This window comes from Trachemys scripta, chromosome 4 (assembly GCF_013100865.1).
Source record: "Trachemys scripta elegans isolate TJP31775 chromosome 4, CAS_Tse_1.0, whole genome shotgun sequence".
In the NCBI taxonomy this organism is placed as follows: Eukaryota; Metazoa; Chordata; order Testudines; family Emydidae; genus Trachemys; species Trachemys scripta.
The window spans coordinates 43,419,870-43,439,105 of record NC_048301.1 but is presented as its reverse complement, the minus strand read 5'-3'; the positions used below and the strand labels follow the sequence as shown (position 1 = coordinate 43,439,105).

The following is a 19,236-nucleotide window of genomic DNA, read 5'->3' as shown; positions in this document are numbered from 1 at the left end:
GCATATAACAACACCCGAATTGAAGCTGTGTCCAGGTTACTGTTTTGATACTGAACCAACACATGTTCACAATAGTAATGTGCAAGTGTATACTGTAAAAAATAGCATGGGGTATATAGTGTGATACGCTTCAAGAAGTAATGGAGAAATTTTTTTTTTGTGAAGGAGAAGGGGTTCCATTGACCAAAATGGGTATCAATATCAACTTTACAGGGCTCTTCTAATCTAAGTATTTGTTTGATCATAAGTTCTTAACATGCAAAGATACGCACATCATCTGTATATATAACAAAATGCTAAATACTCTCCTTCCATTTTTATTTTTATAGAAAGGGAAGGATTTTGGATATTTCCCAAAGAATGCCGTTCAAATTGAAGATGTTTTTATTACAGAAGAAGTAGAAGTGCCAACTAAGGTAAACTAATATCACCAATCTTCCCTGTATACTGATGAACAGCTGAAATTCTGTTCTCCAGGTGATATATGGGTAGAAACTCAGGTGTCATTGCCAGTCTTTTTTGGGGTCATTCAGTATGTGTTTTTCTTGTTATTTTACCATTTGTCTGTGTATAATGCTCAGACACAGAACTCTATTAAGAAGTTTAGATCCACACATAATACCAACTAAGCCAAATAGAGCCATGAGGAATATCCAGATTATCTACATTTCCTCATACAAAGCTATACACACATACTATTGTACATAAGCAAAAAAGTAGATAAAACGGGTATATTATTTTATTACAAAATACTTTAAAACATTCATGCACATAATAAAAAGGTGAATATTATTCTTTTAGGAAACTGATTTCCTTTGTCTTGATGGAGGTGAATACCTTTTGGAAAATAAAGATAGTGTATTGCATGATCATAATGAAGAAAGTGAATATCCATTACCTTACACAGAGCCAGAATCAAAGATGCCCGAAGGTGAGCTCCAAAAACAGACAAGTATTTCCTTCCATCGGGAACATGGAATTGAGTCAGTTCCTGAAAGTGATGAATTAGACAGAAAATTCAAAGACCCTCACACTCAAAAGGAGACTGAGGGCAATAAATTGTTTAGAAAGAACAAAAATGGAAAAGATGATGCTGTCCTGCAAGAAGCTGAAAGCAGTCACCCATTGAAACCAGCTCCAATACAATCTACATGGACTGTTTCTGGCATTGTAGGATGGCTTGGCCTAGGAAGTAAACAAGATGAGGAAGCTTTTGAAACAGTTACCGAATCTCTAGAAGAAAATACATTCAGAAGCAGAAAAATAGCAATAACTGATGAAAGTGACATGAAAGAACTAAATGATGAGGATAAACCAGATCCTTCTGGCTGGTTTCAGAGTAGACTGACAGATTTACTACGTTTTGGTAGAGAGAATTCAGGCCTTGGTTTGCTGTCCAAAGAAAATAATCCACAAATCCATGATAGTTCTAGTAATGCTGAACATTCTGAGTTTGAACAAAGAAATGCAGCTGCGGAAACATCAACAGAAGAAAAGCAAAAGAGTGACAATGAGGTATCCAAATCAAGCTGGTTTAATTTGGGTTTAAGTGATGTTTTAACATTTGGGCATGCTAAGAAAGAGAACACTATAACAAAAGAGGAGCAAAGCAGAGAAATGAAGGTTGCAACAGATAAGAATGAAGAAATTCAGACTTCAAGCCCACAAGAAACTGAATCTCAGATGGACAGAGAACTGAAAAAGGCAACAGCCGAAGTAATGATAAGTGAAGAACAAAATAACAAGAAAAATAATATACAAGAAATATTAGATTCTGACAATAAAACACCAACTTCTGGGGAGCCGTCAGTAAATGAAGATAATCCTCTCAATTTAAAGAGCATCAAAAATGCAGAAGAGTCATCTTTTACTACAGATGTTGCTGACAAAGACAAACTAATTAAACCTTACAGTTTAGAACAAGACCCAGTATCAGAAACTCAAGTTATGGAAAACACTGAAGTTAAAGAGATAACTCAGGAGTCAGAAAGCATAAATGGCCAGTCAGGTTGGTATGAAAATATATATAGTAACTTCATTACTTTTAATAGGGACACATCAGATAATCAACAGGGTCAGAAATCTGTGGTTGCTCCTGGCACACAGGAATCAGTTACATCCCAGCTTCACTCTTTTCCCAGCTCACCTCAGAGCTTAGACTCCACTATTGCTAAAAATTCAGAAGAAGAAAAGCATGACACGTTTGAAGAATCTCGATCTTTCCTCTCACTTAGTCATTTTACAAACATACTGCACTTTCACAGTTTAACAACCAAAGTAAAGGAATCTGTGCAAAGTGCACAGGAGGATTTGAACTTTAGTGAAGAACTCTCCCAATTTGAAAATAATGATGAAATATTACAAGGAAGTAAAGAAACTGCAGTGAAATTACAAGCAAATCAGAGGGTTAGTGAGAATGTGCAAGAGACGGGAGATGTAGCAGTGTCCCAAGAAAGTGTTCTGTTGTCCCCATTAGCAGTGCAAAGTAATGAACAAAGTAGTGAAAAAACTATACAAGATACCGGATTAGTAAAAGATAACAATACTTCACCCCTTTTATCTGTAGAATCCCAATTAGAACCTAAAATCTCCCCAGGTCAACATTCACAAATATCTAGATATTCAAACCCCGAGGAACCCATTTCTGATGGTAGTGAAAGAGAGGAATTTTCTAATATAAAAGATAACAGTGATGTCCCTATCTCCAAAGACCAGCAGCACGTATCTTTATATTTAAAGTTAGAAAATACTATAGATTCACCAGTACAACATGAATATTTAAGTGAAGATTTTTATTCTAGTGAACAGCGTGTGTTATCAAAAGAGGAACCAATTGAACATACAGAGGACAGAACAGATAAGAATGAAGAAATGCATGGTTTAAACCTACAGGAAACTGAAACTTACGTAGAGAGGAAATCAAAAAGAGAAATAGCTGAAATGATGCAAGATGAAGGACAAAATAATCTGAAAACAAATAAACAAGAATCAGTAGATTCAGAATATGACACACCAAGTTCTGGGGAGTTGCCAGCAAATTTAGATAGTCTTCTGAACTTCAAGAAAAACCTACATGAAGCTGAGTCACCTCTTACTCAAGGAATATCAGACAAAACCAAACTAACTGAGCTTTTGTTCAGTACAGAACAAAATTCAGCAGCAGAAAGTCAAGTAATAGAAAATACTGAAGTAAAAGAGATAACAGAGGAATCAGAGAGCAAAAATGACCAGGCAGGTTGGTATGAATATATCTCTGGCAACATAGATTTTAATATGGACATATCAGATGATCAAAAGGAGCAGGAATCTATAGTTTCTCAAGACACTCAGGAATCAGTTGTATCCCAGCTTTTATCTTCTTCAAGTTTATCTCAGGACTTAGACATAGCTGATAATTCTGAGAAAGACAAGCAAAACCAGTTTGAAGAACCACAGTCTGTCTTTTCTTTTAGTCGTTATAAAAACATACTGAGCTTCCAATGTTTTGCAACCAAAGATGAGCATTCTCTGCAAAGGCTACCAGAGACTCTGAGCTTCGATGATGAAAATGGCCAGACTACAAATGGCAAAGAAATTGAACTGAAAGGCCAAACAAATCAGAAGATTAATGAACAAGTACTAGAGAAGAGTGATGTAGACATTTCCAAAGAAAGTGTTCTATTTTCTCCATTGACAGGGCAAAATATTGAACAAGATAGTGAAAACACAATGAAAGATACTAAACTGGTAAAAGATAGCTCACTTCTTTCATTTACAGAATCCCAGTTAGAACACAGAGTAGACCCTTTATTTACATATCCAAAATGCAAGGAACACAATTCTAAAAGTAATGAAAGAGAGGAATTTTCTAATATAAAAGAGAAAAGTGAAGGTTCTATTTTAGAAGATGAGCAGCAGGTATCTTTAGAATCAAAATTAAATATAAAAGATTTACCAGGACAACATGGATACTTTTGTGAAGATTCTTATTCTAGTCAACAAAATATTAATAAAAAGGGAGAAAGGCAGGGTTACTTAGCTGAAAATTTTTCAGAGGATAATGGTCATGAACTTGGCATTGATCACATTGCTGACACAAAGAAAGTTCAAGTTTCAGACCAGTTATCTTCTCTGGAATTTGATGAATCACTATCAAAACACCATGGAAATAATGAAGTACAGGGACAACATATTACTTTGGATTCTGAAGAAGAAAGAGAACTCACTGATGTGGAATATACTGAAAATTCTTCTGACAAAGGTATGCATGATGTCTCTCAAGATTCCATAAAAGATAATTTTTCCAACTCAAATGTTGATGATGTTGTGTTAGACAAAATTGTAGTGAATAGCAAAGACATAAATAATTTTTCCCAAGACAGAATAAAACAGCCAGAGAATTTTTCACAACATATTTCAAAGTGTGGTGAAGATAACCTAGAACACAGTGAGCAAATGATAAAAACTTATGAGCCAAATAAACCCCAAAATGAAAAGAGAGCAAATATTTTGGCTAACCAAGAAACATCTTCAGTAGATACGTCTGAGGAAATAATACAAAGTGAGAATATAATTCTTGAGCAAGACAGTCACACATTAAATTATTTACTGGATGGTTTGCAAAACAAAGGCAATGAAGTTCCACAATCTTCTGTGCCATTTCCACAGGAGCAAATAGATGAAGACTACAATAAAAGAGAACATATTTCAAATCCATCTGAACATCATTCTGATAATACTAGAATTAGTGATGATTCATTAACAGTGAATGTTCTTGGGGAACAAGTTCTACAAGAACAGATTATAGCACTTGATGCTAGTGCTGATACTTTTTCTGAAGAGGAGCTGCAATCTCAACAAATTTCCATGAATATACCACGCCATAAGAAAGAGCCAATAGATATAGAACTGGATGATTCATCTTCCCAACATGAGCCTCTGATATCAGAACATGGGACTGAGGATAATACTAATTCAGATCCTGGAAAGAACTGTAAAAATCAGATGCTACATAATAAAAGAAAAGAGTCTTCCATATCATCAGATTTAGAAGTGCCTGAGCCCAGCAGTTCAAGTCATCATGAAGATACGGAAAGCATAAATACAGAAAATGAATCTGAATATCAGAAAATATCATCATATCCTCATTCAAATGACAATGTAAAACCAAAGCTACAGGACGTAGCAGAATCACAGAAAATGTCTGAAGAAAGTTTAGTTACAACAAAAACAACTGCAGAATCCAATCATATCCTACTTACTGAACACGAACATTTATTCCAAGAACAATCTAGTGTAGTTGAAAACTCTGAAAAAAGAAAGCTAGCATTACATTTAGAATCTTTTGAGTCTACTGAATTGCAAACCCAGGCACCTCTTAAAAATCATGGTGGCTGTAATCCTAACAAGCCTTTGTCACATATTCCCCATTATCATGATTCAGCACACAACAACATAGAACGTGTACCTTCGCAAAGTGAGCAGGGCTTGGATACACTCCATTTAAATGCTGTGAAACATAGAGATCTGAATGGTAAAAGACACATTGACAGGGAAGATGCTCTTCCAACTGAAAACATAAATCATATAGAAAAATTAACTTTGTCTGAAAAAACAAGAGATAGTAAGGAAAAAAGCAAAAAAGATACTGATGATCAGAAAAAAACAGACTCCCAAAATATAAATGATAAAAATGGTGTCATGACAGACAGGGTGGTGACTAGTATTTTTACAAAAACTTCACAGTTTCTTGGAAGTTTGTTTAGTAAAAATAATAATGGAGACCTAAGAAAAAATTCTGAACACAAAATTCCTGTCCTAGACCCAAATGAAAACAGGGAAGATATTAGGATAAACCAGATAAAGGTAGAATTTAATAATGTGCAAAGGAGAGAGGCTGAGTTAAAGGAAAATGAATCTGAACAAGAGAAAGACACAGTTCAGACTGCAGAAGCTACAAATAATTTAAACATAGATAATTTTAAAATGCTAAAAAATAGATCTGAGGAAGGACAACTTGGCATTCAGGAAAAAAAGATTACATCAGAAACAGGAACAAACAACAAGGAAACTGATAAAACCATAATCTGGGAGACAGAGTCTATGTCCCAGAAAACAAGGAAAGAAGGCCAAAGAGTAATTGAAAGGAACACAGATATATCCAACCCATTCATTGCATACCAACTGCTTTATTCAAAATTGTCTCAGGAAGTGAAGCAACCTTTAAAGAGTCTATGTGAAAAAAACAAACTCTTGGTGCTAGAACAACAGTTTAAAAAAGTTCAGCATGATATCACTACTTTTACATGTGAAGACAGTTTCATGCAGAAGAAACAAGCGACTGCCTCTGTGGAAGAGGAACATAATCTGGACATTGGCTATGAGAAATGTATAAAGGAGAAAATGAATTTTCTTCCAGAGCTACAAGATCTTCTATCAGCCATCAGAACAAAGTGTGAAGCCCAAAATGCAGAATCAGGTACTGGACTACTGATTTACTAATTAAAGGTGATAAAACAAGAACAATACTTGCTTTGTGTGAGAAAAATGTAAGACAGGTGTGAAACTGTCCACTTTTAGTGGTTTAAAATCAACACTAGTGAATTTAGCTACTAGCTGTTAATTGGTGATTATAGTGTAGCTATTTAACGCTTTCTTTGAGGAATATATAACTCCCTTATGCCACACTACTTATAGGTTATAGACACCATTATGTAATATAAAATATATGGACATGGGTAAAGTACTTGTAAGAATCAATGATAAAGCCAGTAGAAAACCACCTAAAATTGTTAAGCGATAGAGTTCACAATTATTCCAGAGATAGTTCCTCTTCCTTAGGTTCTCTGGCCTGATCCAAAGCTCATTGAAGTTAATGAGAGTCTTTCCATTTACTTCAGTGGACATTAGACCGGGCTATCTGTTAGCCTGTTATTTTACTCTGGTGAGTAAGTCTATTGATTTCAAAAGTCAGACTTAAGACTATCTTACCATGATTCTTTTTTATAATCAATCCCATTGTAATCAAACTCTTGATGCCACTGCATATTTTGGTTCCAGTATTCATTGATGGCATCATAAAGTATCAAAGTGTATCATATTTGTGTGACTAGTGTCACCATCATTTAAATTATCATTCTCACAATGTAAGTAAAATAGGAATGTAGTTGGTAAATGTAGTTTTTCTAATGGGAAAAATGTATCCCTGGTATAAATCTACTGAAGCCAGTGAAGTTATACCAGAAATGAATTTGGCTCAAAGGATTAAATATTCTAAATCCTCTAAAATTATGCCCACAGTTTAACACCTACAATATTTCTCAGTCAACAGTGCATACAAACTGGGTAGTTAAAGATATATAACTACATATATACATACAAATCTGAAGTTTTGGGTTGCATAAAAACCTAGGCATAACATGGACATAGGCATGTGCAGTTTCAGTAGCCAAACTGAGGCTTTGAAAATATGGCCCAGTTAGGGTATTTTCTAATAAATAATTTTTTTGCATGAACAGACTTAATTTTAATTAATTGTAACCCTTTTTCTCTAACAAACTGCTAATTCTTCTTAGCTCACTAAATGTAACTAATTGTGACTGTATTATATTTTTATATAGTAACTGTACTTCCAGAACTGCCATGAAAAATTAATTAATGCTTATTTCCTTTTTATGGCTGGAAACAATTTGTTTTCTGAAGCCTGCTTGTTTAGTCCAAATCACTGAGCTAATTGAAGAAATCAAAACTTAGGATGGCACAGATAACTCCAGTCGTTTTTGCTCTGTCATCATATATCTGTATATATGCGGAGTGGTGACATACAATAACTTCATAGCTGCTGCACAAGATTATGAAATTTTCCACAAAATTGAGTTCATCTCATATAGTAGCGTTTTTTGTTAATTATATGAGCTCTTGTAATACTCTTCTATATGTGCAGCTGCTGTGTGCTTCCATTCATTACTCACTGACAAACATGTCTATGTTTGTTCTTTGTGCATATAACATTTGCAAGGAAATTTGTTAGTTTATGGAAAGCTGATCATCTTTAGTCCTGTATGAATTATTTTTTTCCTGGCTATTACACTCTCTTACTTGAGTTTTCCTCTCACATATCTGAACATGATTTCATAAAGAGACCTGGCAACCTTGGAAGTGTACTCCAATCAGTACTGATCAAAGACAAAACATAATTTTTTCTAAATAATGAACTATATTCTGGTCTTAATTACATCTGGGCAACACAAATTCTTCTTTGAGTGCTTGCTCATGTTGAATCCATTCTAGGTGTGTGCGTGCCTACATGCATGGTTGTTGGAGATTTTTGCCTTAGCGGTATCAGTAGGGTTGGAAATGGAACCCCCATGAGTGCCGCCCTCATGTGCCGGTATATCAGGCGCCACCAACCCTATGCCCTCTCAATTCCTTCTTACCGCTCATGGTGGTTAGTCGGAGCAGCTTCCCAGTTTCTTTGTCTACTGACTTTGGGCCTTAGTTTTGTTTATAGTGTTAGTGTTAAGTAGTTTTTAAGTGTGGTTACTAGTTAGCAGTTAGGGTCCCAACAGGTACTTTGCCCCAGGCAGGGCATGCCCTGGTCTTCTGGGGTTTAAGCCCTGCACGGACTGCAAAAGGCCTATACCTGTAAGTGATCCCTATAGCAGCTGCCTCAAGTTCTTAGGGGAGTCACATGTTAGAGCAGGGGTGGGCAAACTTTTAGGCCTGAGGGCCACATCTGGGTATGGAAATTGTATGGCGGGCCATGAATGCTCACAAAATTAACAATTCAGAGGTATTCAAATAAACTCTATTTAATAAAGATATATTTTAGTGGAAATAAACATAAAACCTCAAGGGTAGGGCCATAGGAGACCAGGAGGGTCTGGGCTGTGGTGACTGGCTGATGAGGAATGAGGTGAGTCTCTTGGAGGAGCGGTGCCTCATGGATTGGTTGATGAAGGAGCTCCTAATTGGCCTCGATTAGGGGTGATATCCTGCGAAGCTGCTGGCCTTGATCATTGGCTAGCTTGGGCGGACACTGGTGCAAGGAGGCTAGCACTTCGGGGATTGGGTGTGCCGCCACATAGAGGTGGGGTTCCGATCCCAGAAACAGCGCAGTGAAGTCTGGATAAGCAGTGCCAATCGTGCCTGTGCAGAGTGGCTCTGCGTACAGGAAGATGGTGCTCATCAAGGAATTGTGAATCAGGGTTGGGGAGCAGCAGGCGGGCAGAGCGGGGCAAGTCCCCCACCCTGCTCCCCAGAGGGAGCTTGAGGGCTAGATTAAAAGGTCTGATGGGCTGGACATGGCCCGCGGGCCATAGTTTGCCTCCTACATTAGATACACATGCCGAATTTGTAAGAACTTCCGACCCTGCATGCAAAAGGAGCGGGATATTCAGCTATGGGCTCTCCTCATAGAGGCCACCCTGCGTCCAGCCTCCGTGCAGCCCCGCTAGGACTCGCCAAGTACGTCGGCGTTGGTGCACAGTGCGGCCCCGGCATCGGGCTCTGCCCAGCCCCATTCCCCATCGCTGGTGCCCAAAAAGGAGACTAAAAAGCATGAGGGCAAGCCAGCCGCTAAGACCCCTCAGGGAGCAGTGGAGTGTCGCTGATCCCCCAAGACAAAGCAGCGCTCTCCACCTCCAGCTGCAGGTCGCTGGAGTTGCAGACCAGACATTCTGAGACTCATCCTTGGTCACTGGATCGCCTAGAGTAAGAAGCCGGTCTCCGTTCTACCAACACCGTTCGACCTCTTGCCAATCGTCCTGTAGGTGCAGGTCCTGGTAGCCTGCATCATGGGAGTGCTCCCCGTCGCATCTCCAGTCCCTCTGGCACCAGCACCAGTCCCCTCGTTACCAGCACCGATCACCTCGCTCTGGGCAGTGGTCTCCAGTGGTGACAGTCAGAAAGCAGACCCAGGCATCGACGGCCCCATTGTGGTCACCGGAAGGGGATTCCTCCAGCATGGAAGCCCAGTTCAGCCCCTCGCCTAGACTGCACCAGCATGAATGGGCACCCGAGGCTGTGTTGACGTTGACAGCGCCAACTTTGCAGCATGGCCAGTGGCTGGTGCAGTGGCCTTATTGGGGTGCATGGGGAATGCTGGTTGTGGCGATGCCCCCTTCTCACCGCTCATCAGTCGCCGCCTTGGAGCAACAGCTGGCGCCACTGATGGCACCAGGCTCGGTGCACGAGGCACACTCGGTGGTCGAGGCAGAAGGAATAGTGCCCACTCCTAAGCCTCCCTTCCCTGTGGGGGAAGATGCCCTGGAACTTCCCCTGGTGGTGCAATGATCGTCCTCATCCCCAGATGAGACAGTTGCTGGACCCTCGAGGGCCAGCCCGATGGACGATTTAAAGGAACACCAGGCCCTGTTGCATTGGGTGGCTGAGAGCTTGGGCCTGGAAGTGGAGGAAATGGCTGAGCAGGTGGACATCTTGTTTAATGTCCTGTCTGCCTCTACCCCAACCCATGTTAGACTACCCATGCATGACGGTGTCTTAAGATTGCCAAGGGTCTCTGGCAAACTCCTTCCTCCATTCCTCCCACCTCAAAGAGGGACAAAAAGAAGTATTTTGTCCCGGCCAAGGGGTTTGAGTCTGATATACTGGCGCATGAACGTGGCACTCAAGGGGGCGCCACTGCCGACCTTACGGATACCGCTAAGGCAAAAATCTACAACAATTGTGCATGTGGATGTGCACACACCTAGAATGGAATGGACATGAGCAACACATCTTGAAGAACAACAGTTATGAAAGGTAGGTAACCATATTTTTTGCCTGCAGTTACATCCACGCAACTCCATTCTGAGACCAGAATTTGGCCCAATATATTTTAGAATATAGATTTACAGTGATATAATACACATTATGTAAACAGAATCCTGTCCTAAAAGTATTCTTATATTCCTGCCAGGTCACTTATTATATTGTCTTGTCACATGGTGACATCAGAAGAGTAACCCTTTAAATCAGTTGTCCATTTGTTTAGGGGTTTGGTTTTGGGGTTTTTTGGGGGGAGGGGGATTCCTTTTTTGGCAGTTGCCAGTGAGAGTCTGACTTTGAAAATGACTTTGAAAATGAGGAGGAATTCAGAAACCAAATCAGTGACATAGTGGGAAATAATCTTACAAAATTTCACATGAAAATTTCAATAAAATATTCTTGATGAGAAGGCTGAAAATAAACATGATTCCACTTCACAATTGTTTGCAGATATATCTGATGAGAGAAAATTATCAGACAAAGCTCCAAAAGAAGATCATCACAGGCATACAGTTTTGTATAAAGAACATAACAGTGGCCAACATTCAAAAGCAATAACAATTGCTCCAGTGAATGCTCAGAAGAAAATGTACAATTCAGCGAAAAATGTTCAGTTAGATGCTAAAAAACCTTTATCACAGATCTTTTTCCTTATTCAAAACTACATTCCCAATAATGGTAAGTGTGAAGTTTGAGCTGAAAAAAAGATTTCAATCTTAAAAAAGTAAAAATAAAAATGGAGCTATTAACAAGATAACTTGATAATGCAAAACATTTTCTTTCCTTATAAATTAACAGAAGACTGGATATATCAGATTCTCCTGCATTTTGATGGTCTTGAAATTGGTGACCTTGTAAAATCTGTATTTTCAGCAATGGCAACTGTTAGCAAAAAGGTAAGATTTTGTTTCTTTAATGTTTTAACACCACCAGAGGGAAATTGAGCCCGATTCTGCTGTTGGTTACATTCTGCAACTCATCTGGAGTTGGAGTTGGAACTGATAGCAAAATCGGGGTAGGTATCGTCAGTGTGGCCTCTGTTTTTATGTTGAGGAAGCATTTAAGGAGACCAGAATTTTCAAACTTGGCTACAGGGAGACCTGATGCCCAACTGGTGAGGGGAGGGGGCAGGAAATGCCACATTAGCTGCTGTTTTCTTCAGCCCCTTGCTGCTCCCATTGCCTCTGCAGAATCCTTCCTTGTGCATTTAGTACATTCAAATGTGTGTTTATAGAACAGCCAAGAAAACACACTTGTCAAACACACCAGCATCTTTTATCTATTTTTTTAAAGGAAACCCATGGCATGCTTCTGCTCCCATTGAAGTCATTGGCAGAATTCCCTTTGATTTAAATGAAAGCTGGGTTGGGCCTGGAATAAAAAAATAAAATAATAAAAAAGGTACTGCAATCTTTTAGTAGTGATTTTACACATACAGTACCAGAATCAAGAAATTTAAACTTTTGGTTCCCACAGCAACATAACATGGTCCTCTTGTGAACATATTAAATGTACAAAAGTTAGTACAATATATAAAATAATATAAAATGCGAGGCACAGTGGGTGTGGGAACTATAATTTTGTATTTGCTGCAAAATCTACAAATGTAAAATCTCCATCAGCAAGTTGTGTTACCATAGATTTTGTTTTCTTCTTTCAATATATAGATTAAGTCAGCTGTTTTCAACTGTGGTAGAAATACAACTGAAGGTGCACTGGCCACAGTTAGATGCTGTACAAGATGATTTTAAAAAATTAGTCTTTATAACCCCTCAGTAAAAGGTGCAGTCAGGCAGAAATGACAAGCTGGGAAGAGGCAGCTGCAGTGCCACTATGTCCCCATGCAGCTAGACTTGGGAGCTGGCTCAGTCTCTTCCCTGCATAGACACCCTCCTCATCTCCTGTCAGTTGGCATAGGGGACAGGTAGGGAGGCACCCATGACCCAGCACCAGCAGCAGCTCGTGCTGTTTCTCCTCCGGGGAGGGAATGGGGAAGAGAGGCCAGTGGTGGTTGGGGGTGGGGGCACAAAGGGACATTGGTTGGGGAACATGGAAACCTTGAACAGGGGAGGCATCTTGGAGGGGGACTTAGGGAGCTTGGGAGAGCTGGGGAAATGGGTGCGACAGAGAGGAGCTTGGAGAGGGGTACCATGGGGGCAAGGGGGCAGCAGGTACAGGGAGAGACATGGAGATGTTGGGTCTGATCTTTGGAGAGGGAGGGAATGAGGAATTGGGGGACAGGTTTAGGGGGGCTGGGGAGTGGTGACAAGTCCAAGCAGGGCCGCCCAGAGGATTCAGGGGGCCTGGGGCAAAGCAATTTTTGGGGCCCTTTCCATAAAAAATAGTTGCAATACCATAGAATACTATATTCTCATGGGGGCCTCTGTGGGGGCTGGGGCAAATTGCCCCACTTGCCCCCCCCCCCCCGGGCAGCCCTGAGTCCAAGGGGTCCTTGGAGAGAGAGAAACTGGGGGAACAGTGAGGAAGAGGTGATCTGAGGGCTACAGATACAAGAGGGAATTTGCTTGCGGGGGTTGGTACAAGGTAGACTTTGTGGAGCTGATGAGGGAGGCACTGGGAACAGAGGGATCTTGTGGAGCGAGGAAAGGGCACCGATACAGAGAGGAGTGTTGGGAAGGGGAGATGTGAGGAACCAGTACAGGTTGTGCCTTGAGGTGGGGGACTGGTACTGGAGGGAACAAATACAAGTGAGGGCCCTTGGGGAGATGGAACCTGGGAGAAGCAAAGGGGATTGGGGGAAGGGAAGAAAGAAAGTATGGGAGAAACTTGCTGTGGTGGAGATGAAGAGAGAAGAGGAGGAGGGAGAGTAGAGGGGAGACTTGGGGGAAGGAAGGTCTGAGAGTAAGGGAAGGCTGTGAGCTTGGTAAGTGAAGGGATCTGTAGTGCAAGATTCTAAAGATAGCAGGGAAAGTGGGGCAGAAACTGGGTGGGAGCGGCTTGAAAAGGGAAGGTGGGAAGGGGTAGGCAGAGACATGGGGCACTTGAAGAGGGATGTTTGAGAGAAACAAAGCAAAGGGGGTGAAGACAAAGATAACTGAAGGGATGAAAAGGGGATCTGAAGAGGCAGAGGAAAGAGGATGTGGGAATTTGACAGGTAAAGGGAGAATATTATGGATTGAAAGATAAATGGGATGGGGTGGGGCAAAGTAAGGAGGACATCATGGATGTAAATTTCTAAGAAACCTTGGTGGCAGAGGGATGTTGAGGAAGGCAGAGACATTGGAATTCTTGAGGCACAAATACAAGAAGCATATCTGAAGAGGTTATATGCCAAGAACTTTTGAGGTTCAGATGTGGTATAATCAAGATCTTAACGTTTGAGACACACTGGGATTAATTATTACATGTTTATAATTTATCCCCGTATGTTCTGGCAAATACATGAACCTTCAGAGAGAAACATGAATAATTTGTTTTCTTTAAAATTAAGACTTTAATGGCTAATTGGGATATATAGAGTATTCAAGCTTTACAGGCTATGTTAAAATTCAGTTTTTTATTGTTCAGTACAAATAAAATGGCTACTTTAAAATTCCCATGTATATCATTAGGTACCAACAGCTACCTTGTATTGCATTTTTCCTTCCTCTTAGATTTTCACAGTAAAAGTTGCAAATTGCATATGATGCTGCATACAAAGGATGACTGAGTCAACCTTTATAAAAGCTGGGATTTACAAACATAATTATATTGAAAAAAATTCCAGTGGACTATAGAAATCAAGTTACAGAAATAATGAAATAAATAAAAGTACAATGCCATGTAGCTAGGATATGGCTTATCAATGTTTTCTGCAGCCTCTGTGTTTCAGTGTGTAATACCTACACGTGGTATTACAGGCCCACAATATGGTCATTTTTTTAAAAAGGTGTACTTTACCTTTTATAAAAAAATAAGTAATGTATATATTAGACTTCCTAATATAACATTTCTTTGTATTGGAATTTTAAAAACACATAGTGTCAATTAATTTATATTTACAAAAGAAAGGAAACATGATGTGCCATGAAATGAGAAACTTTGTTGTTAGTCGTTAATCCACCTCTGGTCCCCCCTCCCTTGACTGCAGAAATGTCGAAACAGGATCTCTGTCCATTTGGAAACATACCAGTGCAGGATGTCTCTCTGACTGGATCAGGAACTTTCCTTAAGAAACTAGGGATACTTTTATGCTCATAGTTTTTATAGAAATGTTTGTTATGTGATTACAATATTTGATTCACAAATGGAAACATCCAAAACAAAGGAAGGGGTTAGTTTCTGTATAAGTAGTTAAAGTCTAGCTAAGAAGAGATTGGTTCTGTATCCACTGAGTACTACACGGTACATGTCAAAATGGAATGATTGTGAGATTGCGATGGGAATACTTCTAAACTTGTACTGTTGTGGGATGATCTCTCCTTTATTTCTTTAATTACCTTCTATCTTGTTTTTATTCTGAATTGTATCTCTTTAAACGTTTGAAAGGTGAGTGGGCTACATTAGTTTGTGAGGAAAGGATTCTGTTTACACAGTAAGTTATAAATACCAAGCCAACTGTATTGAAACATTTCCACCTGAAATAGCAGTTTCCAACAATCTCTGGAGTTAAGTGTAGAATCTGTCCATGAAGAGCTCTTCGCACTAGCTTGAGATTTTAACAGTCTAGAGTCAGCATTTGGTAGAGTTTAGCTCCATTAGGGTATGATAAGTGTTTGAAGATGTGCAGTAACTCTGCTGGAAAGGAAATATTTTCAGAATGGGGTGTTCAAATTGGGTCCCTCCATTTCTCCTTTACTTTTGTTCTTAATCCTCACACCCTATTTGCTTAGTTTAATTGTTCTCCTCCCCCCCCCCCCGATTTTTTTCCCTTTCTTTTCTGCTTCCTGTATATATAGTTGCAGTAGGCATTGGGAGAGAATATTCTCCCCAAACTCTCATTGGCTGACACAAGGGTTCATTTCCTGAAGTTCAGCAGGCAAGATGGGTAACAACAGCTTGGATAAAGCAGGGCCTAGACCTTGTTTTGCTTGTGAGGGAATACATTTGTGTGTGTGAAATGTTTAAACGACCAAATTTTAGGGTAGGCTAGCAGTCTAGTTAACAGCACATTGTGCCTCTAAACAGAGGACTGGAGCTCAAGTTCCTACCTTCTCAGGCTAGGAGCACTGGGGGGGCGAAGTGCCTTTCAGTGCTCTCCAATGATTTATTTTAGAAGAGGCTAAATATTAGTTTGATATGCTCTAAAGAGAACTGCATGTAGCCTTCCTAAGTTGGCCACTGGGATGTGGGGTTATTGAAGATATTAGTGAGGAGAAAAAAGGACAGAGGGTAAGACCCCCAAAAGCCTGATAAATATATAAATCTAACCCCCTTAGTCCCTGGAAGGAATTTGTTATAGAACAAACTGCAAGTAACTGACATGGGCATCTTGTGAATGACTTAGTGAGTCACAAGGCACGGTTGCAGTGGGCCCCCATGACTTGGAGCGAAGACTTGTTACAGGTTGCTTGTGTTTCCCTGGACCTGCCCAGAACAATCCTGATAACATGACTTGTGCTACTCCAGGGCTGCCAGTGTCTTGCCCGGCCCCAAACGGGGGCACACATTGGCATCTCCTCAGGAGCCTGCCCCCAGCGTTCCTAAAATGGAGGATAAAGAGACACCTCTCATCTGACGTTCAGAGGGGGGTAACTCCTGGAGTCTGCAGGTCCCGACGTGCGGGGTGTCCTTGTGGCCGTGCCCTGTCTCCCGGTGCGCACAATGGGCGGGGGGTGCGGGGCGCCGGCCAGCTAATGCAGAGAATGCGGGACCCCGCACGCGGGGCTCAGCGGCAACCTCTGCGGCCCACCCCCCTTGTGTCACCCAGTGGTGCCACCAGAGCCGGCTTTAGGAAGTGCGGGGCCCGATTCTAACAGTTTTGACGGGGCCCCGGCAGCGATGACTGGAAAAAAAAAAAAAACACGTAAAAAAACATGTGGGGCTTGTACTCACCGGGTGGCACTCGTAGTCTTTGGCGGTTTGTCCTTCACTTGCTCCGGGTCTTTGGTGGCACTGAAGGACCTGCTGCCGAAGTGCTGCCGAAGACCCAGAGCGAGTGAAGGACCCGCCACTAAAGTGCCGCCAAAGACCCGGAGCGCTGCCGGGTGAGTAAAAATTAAAAAGGAGCCTCTAGCCAGGGAAGGGATTCTCGGCCACTTGCCCCCACCCCGGCGGCCCTGCCACTGGGTGCGGGGCAGGGCCTGATTCAGGGGAATTGGTGGAATTGGCCTAAAGCCGGCCCTGGGTGCCACTGTCCCCTTCTGTCCCGTGCGTTCTTCTGGTCTAGCCATGCATCTCCGCTGTCCCCCCGGAATGGTGCTGCCTGGCTCCGCCTGTGTTTTTGGGACAGTGGTGCAGTCCCACCTGCTGAGTTCCCACCAGTGGCAGTCGCCTCCCCGCCCCACCCCCATCCGAGGCAGCCGTGGTCTCGCCCCGCTCCCCTCTCCGGGGCGGTGGTACGGCCCGCTTGGTTGTCAGGCTGGCGGCAGGAAGCTGCGTGGGCGCTGCTGGGGTTGTTGCTCCTGTTGCCGGTGATGGGCCGTGAGCGCCGGTTGCCCCCTCGCCGCTACCTTCTGCCGCAGTAAGATGGCTGCCGGGGAGAGCCGGCAGGAGGCTCCGGAGGCTGCAGCCGCGGGCCTGTGGCCCGGCTTCCGAGAGACAGCGCAGCGCTTCTGCGGGCTGGCCCTGGAGCGAGCGCGGAGCGTGAGTGCGGGGCGGCGGCAGCAGCGAGCTCCCCGGCCCGGGAGGCTGGGGCTCTGCCCCCGGTGGGGGTGTCCGGGGCAGGGGAAAGCCGGGGCTGCCCGTCTTGTGGGGCTGGGACCCCGGGGAATCCAGGGACGGTGCTGCTTTGCGGCCTGGTTCTCCTGGACCCTTCAATTGCGAAACTTCCCCAGGTTGCACTAAAAGCCGCCCAGGCAGGTCGGCCCTGGGGTTTCCGCTCTCAACAGACACTGGGGTGGGGGTGATTTGTGACTAGCTGGAGATCTCTGAGGGTGGGAGGATTTTCGTAACACGAAAGCGGCTTCACTGCGATAAGCAACGTTACTCTGCGCTTCAGTGACCCACTCACCAGAGCCTGCGCTTTGTTACACGAAGCTAATCTGCTGGGAAACTGGTCATCTGATATCTTACATTTTGCCAGAAAAGTCAGGTGTCTGGGTTAGGCCCAATTCGGCAAGCTTGCAGGACCCGGGATCATGACAATGTTTAGGAAAAATCAAGATGAGACGGGCACAATAATGGAATGGAAATATAGTGAGGTTTGGTTGAGAGGAGGCATAGGACTTGTTAATTTCAAAGCATTTTTAATGTCTGTGAAATTAGGAAATACAGTCTCAAATATGGAAGGAAAAGATGCTTATATTGTCCTTTTAATAGTATCAAAGGAGGCTTAATGATGCTCTTTCCAAGTGCAGACCAAGCACCTTCGCTTGAAAGTCTCAAAGCTTAAGACTTTTCTGCTTAGTGAATAAAATATTATACACTAATAGTTGTATATGGAAAGGTGAGCTGCATTAAGCAGGTTGTTTTTTGTTTAGAAAATAATGTATACATATCTATTTACAAATAATGTAGACCACAGATTATGCAAATCATGATCCTTTATGTGGTAAACTACACTAACCATTACTTTTATTTTATAAAACATACTTATGCTCTGTTTTAGTCAATCTCTTTAGCTGTCACTTATAAATTGTCCACCAACTATGTTGTAAATGTGTTTTATTTTAATGCTGACACTTACTTTTTACATATCAACTATCTCAAGCAGGACCCTTTCCCTAAACAACAAGTTCAGAAGGAAAACTTAAAAATCTGTGTCTGTTCTGGTTCAACACACCATATGTGTCTTCAGTTATATTATACACTGATTGCTAAATAAACAAAAGATTAAAAACCAAATAAAAGGCTTCTGACAACATTTGCTACTTCTCAGGGTTTTGAAAAAGTAAATATACGAAGTCTTATAGTCTCACAGGTGACTCAATAAACCATAAGTAATATCTGCATTTGTCAAAAATAACAGGTAATCTGTCCCTTTTTTTTAACCACTCAGACTTTGCTGCTTGATTTTTTTTTTTTTTTTTTTTTTATGTTTTATTTATTTATTTCTTTATTTATTTATTGAAGGTTGTGGCAGCGTTGCCTGAAGATATGAGACCTGGTCCTGATCTTTATGGTTTCCCATGGGAAATAGTGATTTGTGCTGCAGTTGTTGGAGTTTTTACAGTCTTACTGTTTCTGGGTAGAAGTTACCAATCCGTAAGTATCCAAAATGACGTACAGAGTTATGTAGATGGTTTGCATTTAAAAAAAAAAAATGGTTAAAATTGTCATTTCATCAGTTTGAATTTTTTATGTGAAATAGGTGTCACACTGTCTGGAGTGGCTCACAACTGAGAGTGCCTATCTCAGGGCAGACACCCCAAACTGGTGGTCTGTTCTATA

General features: G+C 41.5%; 1 protein-coding gene across 6 annotated transcripts in view; it reads left to right on the top strand.

Annotated features, from left to right (window-relative positions):
• MIA2 (MIA SH3 domain ER export factor 2) overlaps positions 1-19,236 on the top strand; it is a 60,000-nt gene that overhangs the window by 3,702 nt on the left and 37,062 nt on the right. The window contains exons 3-7 of one of the 6 annotated variants that reach the window (XM_034768567.1): positions 330-416; positions 802-2,008; positions 11,197-11,424; positions 11,545-11,642; positions 18,919-19,050. In XM_034768567.1, coding sequence (XP_034624458.1) covers positions 330-416; positions 802-2,008; positions 11,197-11,424; positions 11,545-11,642; positions 18,919-19,050 — 1,752 coding nt within the window. Of the gene's footprint in view, positions 1-329; positions 417-801; positions 2,009-2,044; positions 6,458-11,196; positions 11,425-11,544; positions 11,643-14,868; positions 15,020-17,222; positions 17,491-18,918; positions 19,051-19,236 lie in introns of those variants that run through there. The other 5 variants (XM_034768568.1, XM_034768564.1, XM_034768565.1 and 2 more) reach the window with 5 other exon arrangements.